This window comes from Cariama cristata, unplaced genomic scaffold (genome assembly GCF_000690535.1).
Source record: "Cariama cristata isolate BGI_N322 unplaced genomic scaffold, ASM69053v1 scaffold933, whole genome shotgun sequence".
NCBI lineage: Eukaryota > Metazoa > Chordata > Aves > Cariamiformes > Cariamidae > Cariama > Cariama cristata.
The window spans coordinates 39,142-54,851 of NW_009608698.1; the positions used below are offsets into that span (position 1 = coordinate 39,142).

The 15,710-nt window shown below is 47.3% G+C and overlaps 1 protein-coding gene across 1 annotated transcript in view; it reads left to right on the forward strand.

The window, feature by feature from the left end:
* LOC104159332 (cytochrome c oxidase assembly factor 1 homolog) overlaps nucleotides 1-7,103 on the forward strand; it is a 7,503-nt gene extending 400 nt beyond the window's left edge. The window contains exons 3-5 of the mRNA XM_009697215.1: nucleotides 2,877-3,028; nucleotides 4,916-4,992; nucleotides 7,007-7,103. Of these exons, the coding sequence (XP_009695517.1) occupies nucleotides 2,877-3,028; nucleotides 4,916-4,992; nucleotides 7,007-7,103 (326 nt within the window). The remainder of the gene's footprint in view (nucleotides 1-2,876; nucleotides 3,029-4,915; nucleotides 4,993-7,006) is intronic.
* Nucleotides 7,104-15,710: the final 8,607 nt, after the last annotated feature.

Sequence of the window (15,710 nt, forward strand, 5' to 3'; positions counted from 1 at the left end):
AGCCGGCTGCCGTCGTCAGGAGAAAGTCTGGTTTCTGGAAGGGTTTCCTGAGGGTGAGGGTGAAGCGAAAGCTTAGGCAGTAATGCAGGTTTCATTTCTTACTGAAATTTTACAACTGGGCAGGAAAAGAGGACCATCTGTGAGAAGGTATTAACGTCTAGCGGTTTTATCTGTAAATCTCTCTGTGGTGCTGGCCCTCAAACACAACGCGCCTGTGAGGTGCTAAGACATCGTTCTCTTCTCCTGAACGAAGGGCGGATAAGAGCGCTCAGCATTGAGGAGACCAGGACAAGGAAAGAAAAAGCTAGACAGGTGACATCGCTCTTTATAGACGGCTCCAGTTGCTCCGCGTCTTTGGCCAAGAATCCACATTATTAGTTCAAGTGGCAGATGTTTGTTTTTTCTAAGCTCGTTTCTAGATATTTAGCATCGGACCAGAAATAGGCTTTGCCCCTCTCTCAGGGGGGGCTCTTGGCCCTCTGCCTCTCCCTTGCTGGTGTTATCAAATGATGTTGCTTTTCACCCACCCTTGTATCAGAGGATGCTGCCAGAAAAGCATAGCCACGACTGCTCCTCAAGCCCTCAGATAAGCTCCCAAACCTCCATTTTACACATATCAATAACAAATCAGACAAGGCTGGAAAGCAGGCTTTAATTTTAGGCAGCTCATGCCCTCAAGCTCTGGAGTACATGACAGATATATGATCCTCTTACGCTCTAAAATATCAAATCTGCCTATAACAAGGACATTAGCGTTTTTTAATTTTCAGTTTCAGCATTGTTATCTAGAAATCTCTGAGGGGGGAAAAAAAAAGTCCCCCCTTGTGCCATATAGAAAGTCAAAGAGTTCCCTGCATCACTTAGCTGTGCGATCAAGTGGCACAACGTGACGGCTACTTCTTGCCCTAGTGCGATATCGATGGCCACCAAGTAGCTGTCCGGTAACTCGGTGACAAGCCAACCGGGCTGTTGAGAGGACACTTTCTGCTTCAGCGTGTGACCTTCTGTAGCCTCCAACAGACAGGGGAGCCACACAGGGACCCTTCCACCCTTGGCTCACACCCAGGGCTACCCCAGTTCTTTCTGCCCAGTGCGCAGAACTGGTCCATACTGGGACCTGTGAGGAGGAAGTGTCTTCCGTACTGGTGGGAGCAGGGGGAGAGGGGTGCTTCCCTCCCCTCTCTTCAGGCTGAAGGGAAGTTTGCGTGCGTGTGGTCTCCGTGAAAGCTTGTACAAGCACTCAGGTGATCCTATTTCACAGAATCACAGAATGGATTTGGTTGGAAGAGACCTCTGGGACCATGGAGTCCAACCTTTGCCCCGACACCCCCATGTCAACCAGACCATGGCACTGAGTGCCACAGCCAGTCTTTTCTTAAACCCCTCCAGGGGTGGGGACTCCACCACCGCCCTGGGCAGCCCATCCCAGTGCCTGACCACCCTTTCTGGGCCTCCTCATTTCTACTCATTCTCCTCACCAGAGCAGCCTCCCCAGCCAACCCCAGCATCCTTTCAGCTCTCCTACTGAAAAACGAGTGGACAAACAGATTAATTGGGCGTTTTATGTCCGATTCACGAGATGCTAACAAGAAACAGCCAAGAAGGAACACCAGGAAACTCAAACCCGTTCCCCCTCCAACCTGCAGGATGAGCACAACATACTTTTAACGTGACCTGGGTGGCTGCTTGCCATCATCCGTAGGCGCTCAAGGGCTGCCGTGCTGCAACCCCTTTTGCTGGAGCTCCTTAGGACGACGCAGGGGGCCAGGGAGGACCCGCGCAGGCTGCAGCCTAGCAAAGCTGTTTCTACGCCAGCTGGATGCTACCTGCTCGCTGGGGATGCCTCTAATTAGGGAGAAGGGGCAGCATCCTTCTGCCTCACGCTCCAAGGGTAACACCGACAGGCAAGAGACCAGGAAACAAACCTTACGCCTTCTTTGAAACTCTTTGGAAGGTGAGAGCAAAGTTGCCGGAGTAGGATTTTCCACACGTGAATGCTCTTAGCTTAACTCTGCCCTTCTTGATGTCAAGAGAGTGAAGTTAGGCCAGCGTGAAGCCCATCTAGAAATCTCAGCAGGCAAGCCTTCAAACTGGTTATAAGCAAATCTCTGCCACCATAAGGAGGGTCGGCACATTTCCAGCCTCACAGCTCTGCATTGCCCGTTGGTGAGCACCGCACAGCATTTCCCAGCTACGCATAGCAACCAGACATTGATAAATAACAATTTACCGCAATCGTCCTCCATACGCCAAGGCTGCAGCACCCAGTCTACCGTGCTATTGTTGCTGCTCGACCGCTAACTCCAACGGCACTTCTTTGTGCCTCCCTTTTAACGCGCCCGTCAGTAGAGCTGCAGCTTCACGGCTGCCACTTGAAAAGCTGCATCAAGACCGCAGCAAGAGATTCACAGCAGCAGTCCCTGTTTTACACCAAAGCCTGCCAAATATTCTCCATTCTGAAATTATTTTCTGCACCTCCTCCTAAAAAAAAATACTTTGAATTACCTTCAGAACCTTTTCAGATACTCATCCTTATGCTCTTTTTTTTTTTTTTTTCTTGTTGTTCCTTTTAGATGATGTACAAAGGTATGAAAAGCGGAGAGACGTAGCCATAAGCTGCACTGTCTATCAGTACGGCACAGGCAATATTCAGAGCCCTCGTCACTTAAATGAGCTGGATAACATTACAGTTCAGCACTGCTGCTCTGATGCAAGGGTGTGTTTCCTCCTTTAGCCAGATTTCTCCTAATTAATAGTTTTGGACTGTTTTTCAGGGAGGGTGTGGTAGTCTGGAGAGGATGTCTTTCTTTTTTTTTTAAACTTATGTTTTGATTTTAAGTGGACAGTCTGCTCACTACCCTGTTTCTCTCACCTAGAAAGTTTTGCCAGGACCCAGTATTACCAGCAGGCTTTGGAGCAACTGAACAGCAATCCTGATGCCCTGGAAGCCCTGGGTGCTCCTCCTCTGAAGGTTCACAACATCCGACTGACGGATGGGAGCAATCGTGTGGACACAGACAGAGCACAGGTACCGCTGGGGAGGTGGTGTCACGGGGTGGCTTCCCAAGGCATCGGGGCAACAAGATGGGGGATTTTCAGCAGGTCACGAGTCACTTGGGGGGCACTGGAAGGCAGCAGGATGGGATGCCAGTTGATTTGGAAGAGGAACAGATTTCCAGAGCATAAATTTAAGGTGAGGGACTAGAAACAGCAAGAGCAGCATCTTCATGTTGTGCTAGATGGGCACATCACAGAATGCCAAGGGACCTCCCAAGCCAGTCAATCCCCCTCCTCCTACTTTAAGCCACAAAATCATTTTCAGAAACATGTCAGATCCAGCTTTAAAATAGCAACTGCCTCACTCTTCTCCCCCTGGATACATCCCATGCTGTTCAGAACAGAGTTTTATAGCCGCTTACGAGCTACGCTGTGGTACAGCACAACCGGGGTGGTTTTTAACACCTGGAAGTCTGCGCCACGGAGGACAGCCGCGTGGCGTGGGACCGAGCGCGTGGGTTACGCAGCACCTGGAGAATGCTGCCCTGGGTGCTGAAGCGTTGCACAAGGCTGCCTTGCGTCAGCCCAGGGCTGGGCCGAGGCAATCCTCACAAACACCACTCCGCTTCTCCTCTCTTGCTGCCTGGAAAGGACTTTCCCTCAGTGTTTTTACCCCCCAGTCCAGGACTGGTTGCCCTTCCCTGGTTTTGGTGGTGATGCAGAATGTCCCTTAGTGACCTCTCCAGGTCCCTCACCGGGGGATCTCGGCGCAGTTGAATCAATTTTGTTCCTCCTGGTGAGTAGTGTTGAGTCCTGGGGAGCAAGCAAGGGCATTAAGGAGTGGGGCAGACGGCACAGCGAAGGAGAGGGGCTGCCAGGGCAAGAAAACTCAACTTTTAACCAACTCGCATAAAATTCCACTTTCCATCCCCCTCCAGCCAGGCTTCACGCACACAATACCCTGGGCCAAAACGTTTCCCAGGTTTTCGAGATTCTACCAGGAAACATATCTAAGGCCAAAACTGTGCAAAGACCCAGACAACCTCTTAACGCTGACTGAAAAGAAGGAGAGAACCTGTCCCACTGATGTTTTCCTATGTCACTGTTTAAGAATGCTGGTCGCTTGGGTGACTCAGGGTGAAGTCAAACCCTGCCTTCTGCCGACCTCACCCAAGACACAAACCACCACTTTCCTCTCCACTTTTTCATGCTCCTGAGCATTCATGTTCTCATGAAATAAACTGGTTAATCATCATTAATGATTATATCATAGATTGATTTACTGACTCCACAACATCCCCAGCTCCTGGGCCTGTTGGAGAACCCCTGGCATTTTCTCTTTGGGATTGCAATACCACCAGCAAATGCTACACCTGAAACACAGAGGGGGGGGTTAATTCAAACATTAGACCAAGTGCAATTAGCTGTGGTCACTGCTGCAGCGCCTAGCTTTGTTAAACAACCGAGTGGTAGCATTTGTGACACTGAGAAAAAAACAAAATCATTAAACATCTCATTGCCTCGATGCGCGTTAAGAGACTCATCTATAGAAGCTCTCAACCTATGGGCTCGTTACAGGTACGGGAAACTCTAACACAGTGCAGGTCAGCCTGGATCACCATGCGTTCTGGTAAGGAAAGGTGTTTGCTCATAAATATTTCAGAGCGCGAGTGGTTTTCCCTGGGGGTTGCAGCTGTAACACAGTACATTCTTTCAGCAGAGCGAGATTACCGTATGGCAGAACAGACGTACTCGTATAGCCACGCACACGTTAGCCGTTAGAAAAGCTGAAATACAGTAAGGAAAAAAAAAAAAGTTTAAGTTAAGAAGAAGGTGTTATGTATTTGACTGTAGGAGGAGTAAATGTCCATTTCATAACGTGCTTCGCTGAATCTTTAACATACTTTTGCGTTTGCAGATAAAGTTACCAGTATCTGGGACAAAATCAGCGGGGTACCTCTACATTAACTCAGAGATGGACCACTCCCACCAACGGTGCGTACGGGGCGAGGTGCTGGCAGAAACGTATAGACGCAGGGAAAGAAGTGATAGGAGAGAAGAGTGGAGCAGGCTGTTTGCTTTAGTCACCCGTGTTGCTGAGATCACGCACACAAAGGAAGCGGAACTTCACGTCTGAAGGTCTTGTGAAAGGTTATTCTCGTCATTATGACCAAAATGTAAATTAGTTGAGAAATAGATTGCATTCATCCCTATGAATACAAATAGAAGAGCAACACGAGCCATTAATTTGTGTGAAATACGTTCTGCAAACTATAGCCCAGCACACATACAAATAGTGTGAGCCAAGGTAAGGTATTGTCCCCTCGGAGGTGCGGAGGCCGTTGAACAGCAGCCCTGACTCCAGTCTAGCCTTAGGTATTGCAGGAGGGGAGTTGCACATTATATCACAGCCTAGCAAGGTGAGCTACAAATCATGCAGGATTTTTTTTTTTTTTCCAAGCTATCCAATAAACACAGTCCTTACAGCTAAAAGAAGTGCTAGAACAGATCAATTATAGTAGAAGGATGCTCCGATTCCACATCATAAAGTAGTGACTTTACATTTGTGTAGTACTGAAGCCTGAAAACTTCCCTTGTCAAAAGTAAAGCGACAGCTAGACCTGAGCAAAGAATTACTACATGAACTCAAAGTCCATCTCCCATTGCAAAAGAGGAAATTTTATTAGACACAAACCTCTTCACATGTACTTGTTCTTGGAGTTGGTTAGGCACTTCTGTTAGCTCTATTTAGAAACCCAAAGCTACGACGTTTTTACTCAGCTGCCCCCAGCCATACCGTGAAGTTTTTGTAAGTAGATGAGCATTTCCAGCGGAGAGCGAGGAGGGAACCAGAGCCGCAGGGACACGGATAAATGGCACCAGGAGGTGAGCGCTCTGTGCAAGAGTAGTTGAGGCTCCTAACCCACTGAAATGCTGCTGACTCCGAGTGCACAGTCTGTCTGTAGCAGGTGGGTTTTTTTTTTTAATAACCACATAAATAAAGAGGACAACTGAAAAAAAGGGGAAATTTGGAGTGTGTGAGCTGGTTTGGACCTGGAGGAGGCATTCATTCAGGCGCAGGGATGGGGAGGGTGCCCGGAGGCAAGGGTGACCGAGGCATCAGTCCTACAAAATTGATGCTTGCCTGCCCCGAAGCGAGCGGAGGGAAGGGCCTGGGGTCTCGGCAGTTGCTCCTTCAAGCCCTACTATAAATGAGGCAGTTGCTCATCCTGGGGGGGTGATGGAGGTTGGAGGGCTGGCGAGCGAAGAGCCCTGCGGCAGAGCCATCGCACAGAGCCGTCGCAGCCCAGGTACCTCATTGTACGTACTCGGTGCCGACTCCAGCAAAGGCAGAGCTGGGCAAGCGCCAGGAGTTTTTTTTTTTTTTTTAAAAAAAAATCTTCCATTTTCATACCCTGAAATAATAGCCCTTCCCAGCTGGAAAAGCAGCATGAGCAATCTCTCAGAAGTGGGTTTGGAGCAGAGCTTAGAGGAAGGAAAAGGCCCCCCCTCCGTCTCCAACAAACGCAGTTTTCCTTCTCCTTTGAGTCGCCACTGTCGTACCCTGTCAGGGTTTCAGCAGTCACATTGAGCGATCACACAGTGTTCAAACTCCTCCAAGCCAGGATAATTCCTTAGCAACACGGGCTGGCTCCAAGGCTGGAGAGGAGCGGAGCAAGGAATGCACCCGCAGGATGGAGAGGAAGAAAGGCACCGGGTCAGGGGAGGAATGTCCTCTCTAAAAATAGCTGGCAGGATTTTATTTGAGTTACAACAAATAGGAACACGCATCCCAGACCTTTAAATCTGGGCTCTGCTACACTATTTCGGAAAACAGCTTTTAGAAGCTGGCACTCGCAAACCAAGTTTTAAAAATTCTCTGAAGTGTTTTAAAAGCAATGAATGCGTGGAATGATTTGTTTCTCCACGCCAGCTGTTTCTACGCTGCCTTTACTACTATTTTAAAAGCAATTGAAACAAGTTAAAAATCTCTTTTGGTTTGTGTCAGCTGGTGCCTTCAGGATGTTACGTTGAAACTGCGGGATGGTCAGAATATTCCCGTTTACCACGCCCCGGTGGAAAGCATTGGTGTGCAAGAAGGCTAAAAATCAAAGGCAGCTGTTTCTCCACCTCCCGTTGAGCTGAAGGAGCCATTAATCGATTGCATCCCGCCGCGTCCGTGAATGCAGACGGTTGTCACAAGGGACAATTTCACTTAAGTGGGTGTTCGCAAGACGATTTTCTCTCTAAGATTGACCTCATCGTTGTCAGAACTGTAATTTCTTTCTTTTGCTGGTTTATTCACGTGTTCAGCAGAAGCCTAAAATAAATATCTTGCAAAAGACTTGGGAAGTCACGTGTTATGCCCTGTGTGCGCGCCAGTATTACGAATTTGAAGTAAATAAACAAACTGCCAGGAAACGGAGCTTTTCTCCAGTTGCAGACCAAAGTCGTGACAGTCGGGCTGCTCTGTCACGGCTAGAAGACCGTCACCTTCTCAAAGCGATTCCCTTGCTCCAGTTTCCCCCTATTTTTCAACAAGGTTTTACCTAAAGCAGGAGGGACGAAGCAGCGAAGGTGAAGCTCAACAGCAGCCCCCTCCACTCCTAAAGTCACATATCGGGTAGATTTGCACCCCTACACTTCTCATTAAGAAGCCAAGGCCACTCCCGGTAACTCAGGAATCCCAGGAAGATACACGCTACTCCTGCTGCTCACGCCGAAGGTCCCTTGGAAGAAGCCACTGCTTCGCGCCAGCGCTGCCCGACGCGCGTTCGGGAGAGCCCGTTCGCTTAGGGAGGAAAACACGCGGGAGGTGCGGAATGGGTAAAAAACACTGCCACAGTTCACTCCGACTACCACAAGAGATTTCGATTGTGCCTCGATTCTGTCAATCAGGTCGAGAATTGCCTATCGCCAAGAGCCAGTTGAGGAATAAGCAAAAACAAAAAAACCCCAGCAACAACCCAAACCACTTGAAACAAAATAAAACCAAACCCCACGCAATTTCCCACCCTAAACTGCACATTTGAACAATTGCAAAGCCTAAGGCACAGTCTAAGACAAAAAACAAAACACACGTAACTGTCCTGCATTCATACCTTGAAGTAACACGCGAGCCATTAAGAATGTCCAGAAGAAACAGTATTTTGGGTTTATTGTAACAGAGCAGCTTAATCAAGCTGCAGGTAGGAAAAGCCCAGAGCTTACACCACTCAGTTCCCTTCCCTTCCCCTCCCCTCCATCTCAACATCCAAATTTGAGTCCCAGCAATCCACCAAAGGCACAGGCAATGCAAAGCTTTTCAAGAGTAACGAGTAATCGATAGAGAAGGGAGAGCTGGAGCAAAGAATCGTTAAAGACCAGTGAGCGTTTTCCTGCTCAACAACGACTCGGCAAACTGGGCGAGGTGGCTTTTGAACAAGCCTGAAGAGCAAATGCCAAAGAAAAAAAAGGAGATACCTTTGCTGTGGTCCTTTGGTATCTTGGACAAATGATTTTAGAAGGTAACAATACACATGAGCTTTAGTTTGGGATTCATGAGGAACTGCCAGGATGGACAACGCTTGTGAGACCTGATCCGACCCATACGAATATGCCCCCGACATGGCAGGCGAAGGATTAGGGCGAATCAAGGAGAGACGGTGTGTCCCAGCTTTAAGATTGAAATCACTGCTATCTGGTTTCACAAAACAAAATACAAACCACGTGATTTAAAACCATTAGCCTTGCGCTACAGCAGCCCACTTTGCAAAAAAAGCACCCGGGAGATGTGGAGATTCCCTCGTCCACCCAACGTCTCAGAGCTCGGTCAGCTCTGCCTTTCGATCACTGATGAAGTTTGGGGGGTGGAAATCAAACGGTTGACAAGGAAAAGCCAAATCAACCCCTTCGCATCCATCGCTTATCGCTTCCCTGGCTGCAGCTTTGATTCATTACTCATCTCCAAAGAAGTTACGGCCGTGGAGAGCAACCCCAGCCCATTCAATCCCTCCCTACGTCTGCGCTAGCAGCATCTGGCCCTGGCTGCAGCCACCCACCTGCCTTTTGTCACCCCTGGGTGCTTAATAAGCCTGGGCCCTGCAGCAGCTGCAGGGCGTACAAATGTCCAGGAAACCTGGCCACAACCCCCCCCGCCTACAAAACGACGCTTGCTCACTGCCTTCCCATCTCTTGAGCTGGCACCTACGAGATCCACGCTCTGGGCTTCACCATGATACCACCGCCAGGCCTGGCCCTAACCCTGCCTCTCCCAGCCCCGAAGCAGATACCCCCCTCCAAACCTGACCACAAACACCGGAGATTTCATTACCTCGCTTGGGAGAAGCAGAACTGGCAAAGAGGTTCCCTCTCTCGCCTTCCCCCTGCAGACCTCGCAGGGCACCCCTTTAACTTTGAGCACTCCCAGTCATCGTAACCAACCCCTGGGGTCACCAAAGCTGCGAGAACGGGCACCGTCATCACATCGTACCAATGACTCTCTAAATCAAATCTCTAAACCTGGAGAAGGAAGAAAGCAATGGGTGGAGCTGGGAGGCAGCAGATCAGTGGAACGGGACAAGAGTAAAATCACATTCAAATCCCTGCTTTGGTTTTACAACCTAACAGTAAACACAGAATTTCTTACCTCTTGACCTTGAAGAGCCTCAGAAGTCCCTTCCTGTCTGTGTTTGAGCTTTTTTAAGATGCACATATCCAAAGGGAGAAAAAAGCAGTGAGCTGGCACGCTCAGTGCCAAGCTGCTTCGGCCACGTGGCTCCCATTAAACGCACCACAGCCCACGGCGGCTGCTTTCAGAGGGGACACAGGGGCAGCAGGAGCAGCCAGGACAATGGGGAGAGCAAAGGTCTCAGAACCACCAGCAGCTGCTGAAAGCCCAAATAACTTCAAGAGGGCACCTGGGCACCCCTCTTCTCCTTGCAGTCTTTACTTCTAAGGAATGCTGGAGCAGCCTAGGTTGTGTTTAACTTCTTTAGGTCATTGAAGCACTAATTCGTTAAGGTCAGGAGGAGCCTCTGGAGATGGTCCAGTCCGACTGCCTCACGCACAGCAGGGTCAGCCAGAGCCGATGGCCTGGGACCGCATCCAGTCATGTTTTGAAGATCACCAAGGATGGAGACTCCACAGCCTCTGGACAAAGCTGTACCAGTGTTCAACCATTCTCACAGTAAAAAAAAGGTTTTTCTTACGTTTAAACAGAATTTCCTGCGTTTCATTGCGTGTCCACTGCCTCTTCTCTTGCCACTGGGCACCACTGAGAAGAACCTGGCTCCATCCTCATTACTTTTCCCCCGCAGGTATTTATACACCCCGATAAGATCCCTCCCTGAGCCTTCTCTTCTCCAGGCTGACAATCCCAGGTCTCTCAGCCTCGTTAACAGGTGCTGCAATCCTTTAATCATCTTAATCACTTTCAGTATGTTAAATAATTTCTTTTAAATTGGCTTGAAAATTTGCATAGCTCCTTTTCCAGTCATTGGTGTGGTTAAAACAACCATCATCTTCACGACCTTTACTGGATTGCATGTTTGTTTCTTACTCTTTAGTTTGATTTTAATAGCTTCTGCCAGGCAGTCATCACCCTCAAGGAAACTATCAAGGCGGGAGGCTGCTCAGGGCAAGAACTTCATTTACAACTGAGGAACAACAAATATTGCTTAGCAGACTGTGACAATGCTCCCGCCTATTTGAGTTGGACCTGACCAGCCCACGGGGGCTCTATAAAACCAGATGTTTTAAAAGCACTAACTTCATGAAGGCTAAGCAGGCTGATGCGTTCCCTTTTGAGTATGTTTCTCCAGGTAGTAGGAAGGTTTTTGTCCAACTTGTGGGCCTGTCAGTTCACTTCCGAGCTTGGGCAGGTGTCTTGCATTGCTCAGGAAACCTCTGTCAGTTGGGTTCACCTCCCGTTTAGAAATGAGGATGCATCCAGTTCTTTCCCACCATTTACCTCCATCTTGTCTGCTTGTCAACAAAACCATTTTCCTGCATATTTTCTACAAAACGTGTTACAAAGTTCCCTGCAGCGTGGCCCAGGCAGTCCTGTACCACCAGCAGCGATGGAGACCACACGTTCTTGGTGTGACCTTGGAAGACACATCACACCTGGTTGAACACCTTTGGTTCATTTTACATAGCACCAAGCATATAAAAATACTAGAATCGTGTCATTTCTTGTCCGATCTACTGCAGTTTCTGTTAACTGGCTTCCCTAGAAGATGCAGAAGCAAGCACCTTTGTCCAGTAACTTCTGAGACAGCCTTTGCCTCTCTCTGCTTGGTAAGGGTCATGGCAAGAACTTCCACCCAACGACCAGACCAGCGGGATCTCACAGGGTGCTGCTGGAAGGTGGCGGGCGGTAAGGCGATGCCCCAACAGCTCAGGAGATTTCCCCGTGAGGATCAGTTAAAAGGCACCTCTGTAATTTGGTCTGTACGCTGGGATTACAAATCAACCGAAGAGCTGGGGTACACCGATTTCAACGCATCGCCAGCTTAGCTGTGATTCTGACCGCACGAGCAAGCAAAGACTCAATGCAATTAAGGTCTCTGTGTTTACAGGAAGAAAAGATAATCCCTTCAAGTGGTGATGTTCCCTTTCCTCTCCTGATTTTGCAGAAACTGTTGTGGTCCTAATGCTCTGCTTCGCTTTGACAAATCCTAATCTTTTCTTAATTAAGAGAGATATTTATCACACTCATATGGACTTAACTGGGTTGTTTTTTTTTTTTTCTTATAAAGCTTCCAAGTTGTATTTTTATGGAACCAAAATATTTTACTTTTACAGAGCTATACAGTTATCAGCTGTCTTGTAAAAGGAATAATTAATGAAATTAAGCAGCATTAGAAGAGGAAATGCCTTTCCATAGGAGAGGAAATACTTTTCTCACCCAGCATGTAGTCACTTCTCTCCTTACTCCATCAGGCAAACGACGGAGTCCTGGACACAGCACACCTTGGAGGGGATTTGGAGCACCCGTTTCAGCATGATTTGTTAAACCTGGATTTGCATCTGCTCCGCCTTGTCCTGGCTACACAGCTGTCCGACATTGCAGACCATCCCCTGCACTTAATTTCCATCTTGCCAACCCCACATTTTCAGGCAGGCCAGTTCCCACCTGTCAGACATCTACATAAAGAGCCCTAAGTTTAACGGCAATATAGTTCTAGGTTTAGTGCACACCAAGAAAAACACCCAGGAAGATTTACATGGATAATGTGACTGTATTTATTAATCCCCATGACACCTTAATTCCACATCTGTAAATGCTGTGTTGTGAAGATCTCTACAGTGCAAGCAGATTGCTTTAGAGGGGAAAAGATTATCGGTGCATTTTATATTTGCTGTACAAATTGAACAAATGTATAATTCAGGAAATGAAAATATCAGTAATTCTGCTATATGGGTGTTGAGAAAAATAACTTTACAGAAGTTCCTGGAGAAAAGCAAGGGCATTTGAACAGGAGACTCCATCCACCATATTAGAACCCAGTTCCAGCAATACATTTCTGGCAAGTATTCAAAGCCAAGCGTGAAGGTGTGCAGTCATCAACCACAGAAGCGTTTCAGTTGCAGTAGTTTGCAACGCAGCGCTGGACTGTGGCTTTACTACTGATCCCAAGCATCGTGCAGGCATCCTGCCCCAGACAAACTAGCGTAACTTTTGGAATTCTGTTTCAAATCAGTAATGTTGTCTTGAAGCAAGACTGTAATTTTCTTTTTTTTTTAAATCATGTTTTAGTGTTTCCCAATGCGTGAAGAACAAAAGACCCACCAGCTGTTCAGAAAACAAAATTGCATTTATTGTAAAGTTCCTGAAACAGTAAATACTTTATCAGAAGTACAATGAACGGGCACTATTTCTTTAAAATGCTGAACTATCTTCCAGGAACAGCACCTGGAATATTCAAGAGAGGTCTCAAGCCAGGGAATAACTCGGTGCAAGGCCCACCTTCCCCCTGGTCCCCTGCCAGTACCACCAGCGGAGAAGGGGCAGTTAGTTTTTATTTGCATTTCCCACCTAACAGCTCTCAAGCTTCACCTGGTAGATCGCAAGCTGGAATTTCCCCTTTTGTATTTACGGATCCTCAATTGAAAAGTGTAACAAATGAGACGGATCGCAATGCAAATGCAGCTTTGGACAATTAAAGGCTTATTTTATAGAACTTTTAGTTTAATGACTATAAAATCTATAGCCTCTCACTTAAAGAGGTGAAAGTGGTAACAAGAAGAGACAAGGTGTTGCTTTCGACTCCATGTTCGCTGTTTATTCCAACAGCTGCAACGCAGGCATAGGCCCCCACCTATAGATACAGCTCATGTCTCTTACATCCCAACCACAGAAATAACAGCTCTCCAGCCACTTGTAAGAACACCCCCACTTCTGTTCCTCTCGGCCTCCCGCATTCAAGCAAACAGCAGCCCCGCTCCCGGCGTGACGAAGGCAGCCAGGATGTGCCCAGGCTGGACAGCGGGGACAAAGCGAGCAGAGCGCGTTACCCACAGGGTCCAAGGAGTCGATTCCTTCTCCGCAACCACCCCTCCTTCCCCACAAACACTGTAAGGCATAAGCAGCTTTTTTTCAGATGAACTGTGTTTGTACACCCAAGTCCTCCGTATTCACGGAGCTGCAGAAAACCAGCTCTTCTTCACAGCGAGTGATTTGTTCCCAGTCCTAATGTGTCACTTCACCAGAAACTAAGCCTCTCCAGAACATCAACCTCAATAGTCCCTTTCTGCAGCACAGGGTAATACCACCTCGTTTACAGCTTTACCCACACTTACAGGGGAACAGAAATAGCTTCAAGCATGTGGGACTGGCTGATAGTCCCACAGTTAAACCTTGTAGAAGTTTTTTCCTATTACAGGGCCAATCTAAGATGCCTTGTTTATAACTTACACTATTAAACTTTCATAACTTTATACAAATTCTTAATGATGTTAAAAAACACTGTACAAAATCACCTTAAGGCACAAAAAGTTAAACAGAAATGCAGCCCACTGGAAATCTCAAAGCAGCCAATTCAAGAGAAGCTGGCCTTGTAGTAAGTACATAGTTCATTTATACAGGTTAAGGTTCGCTGTCATACATTAAACCCAGTAAATACAGGACAAAACTATGCTGCTCAGCATCTGCTCTTTTTCATTAGTCCCAGGCCCCATCTCAGACGTTATCAGTGGTTACAAATCGGAACTGAAACAGGTATACGTCCCTCCAATGATTTGCTATGAGCAACCACGAGCTGTTACACATTTAGGTAGGCAGATACGGCAACGTTGTTTTGTAAGGGTGGGACGTGAGCATGCTCCAACCTCAGCGCTTTGCTCCACTTTGTCAAAGCAAGGAAGTATGGATGTGGAAAAAAAAAAAAAAAAAGAAGTCAAAATGGCAGTGACAGATGCTGGGAAAAACTGTAATCTTGCAGAAAAGAATTTTGCAAGTTAATGTCGCCTCACCCAAGCGAATTGGGCCAGTCAGTGACTGGACAGTAAAAGAGAGATGCCCGTGAGGAGTCCTGTCGTGCCTACAGAGCCCGACACAGATCAGCATCGTCAATAGAGCCAGCAAACATGCAGTAACGCAGCTACCATCCACCTCCAGAATCACCCGGATAAACACAACTACTCTGTTGGCTCAAAGATCCTTGTTTAACCCCTACTAACGGCCAGCCAGAGCTACCCAAGAAAATCTTGCCTGTAGCTTCTCCAGAGGAGTCTGCAGGTTACCGTCTACAGGAGGGGAAAAAACCCAGCAAATGAGTCATTTCTCTCTGCATTACAATATAAAAACACATCCAAACTCCATTATGAGTACTAGCGGATGTTTTCATACATGAAGGTCTTCAAGGAGTGAGAAGCTGCCCTGCCTACATGAATACTCAATATGTAATTCCATAGAGGAAGGAGCCTGATAGAATGGTTTAACTGAGGTGCAAGTTTACTGATGTGGCTTCAAGTGAAGGCAACCAGGCTGCTGGCAACAAAGCCTGATGGAACAGTGCTGATTGCCCCACTCAGTCTCACGCTGGTTTTGGTCCAGTTTTCCTCTTTACTAGCACTTTTTCTCCCACCCTTACAGCATCGCTAACCAGATCGCCCCAGTACTGCTTGTGTTTGTTAAAGCCATTTATTTGTTGTGTGAAAGAGGAACTGTAATATTAGCACAGAACACTGAACTGTTTGCTACAGAGAGTAAGAACATTCTCGGTACATTTGAAATTAGGAAAGTCTGTAGCAACATGGAAAAAAGGAAAAACTAGCTTAAGAGTTTCTACTCGTTGTTTCATAGCAAAAAAAACTTCTGTCAGGGTTTATATTATAAAGGAACAGCATAAGGAAACCAAATAAATAGTTGAATAGTTAACAGTACGCAATATAATAGTACTAAACTTCAATTACATAAAAATTAAACTTTGGAACAGCATCAATATGAAAATTTTCTTAGAAAACTAGGACTCAGTCTGAGATCCTCAGACCTGTTCATTGCAAAAACCAGTCAATTCTGATGCTCCGTTGGTCCCAGCTCTGTCCTCTGCGGGACCGTGTCCACCAAGAACTACGACCCCTCCGTACAGGCCCCTAATCCCACTCTGCCCCATCATACACATGCTGTTTTTCCAAGTTTCTAAGAGAGAGTGAGCGGGAAGCACGAGGTATGAGTTGTGCTTCATTGTTTCAGAGGAAGCGGTATCTTCTTCCTCATCTGATAGCTA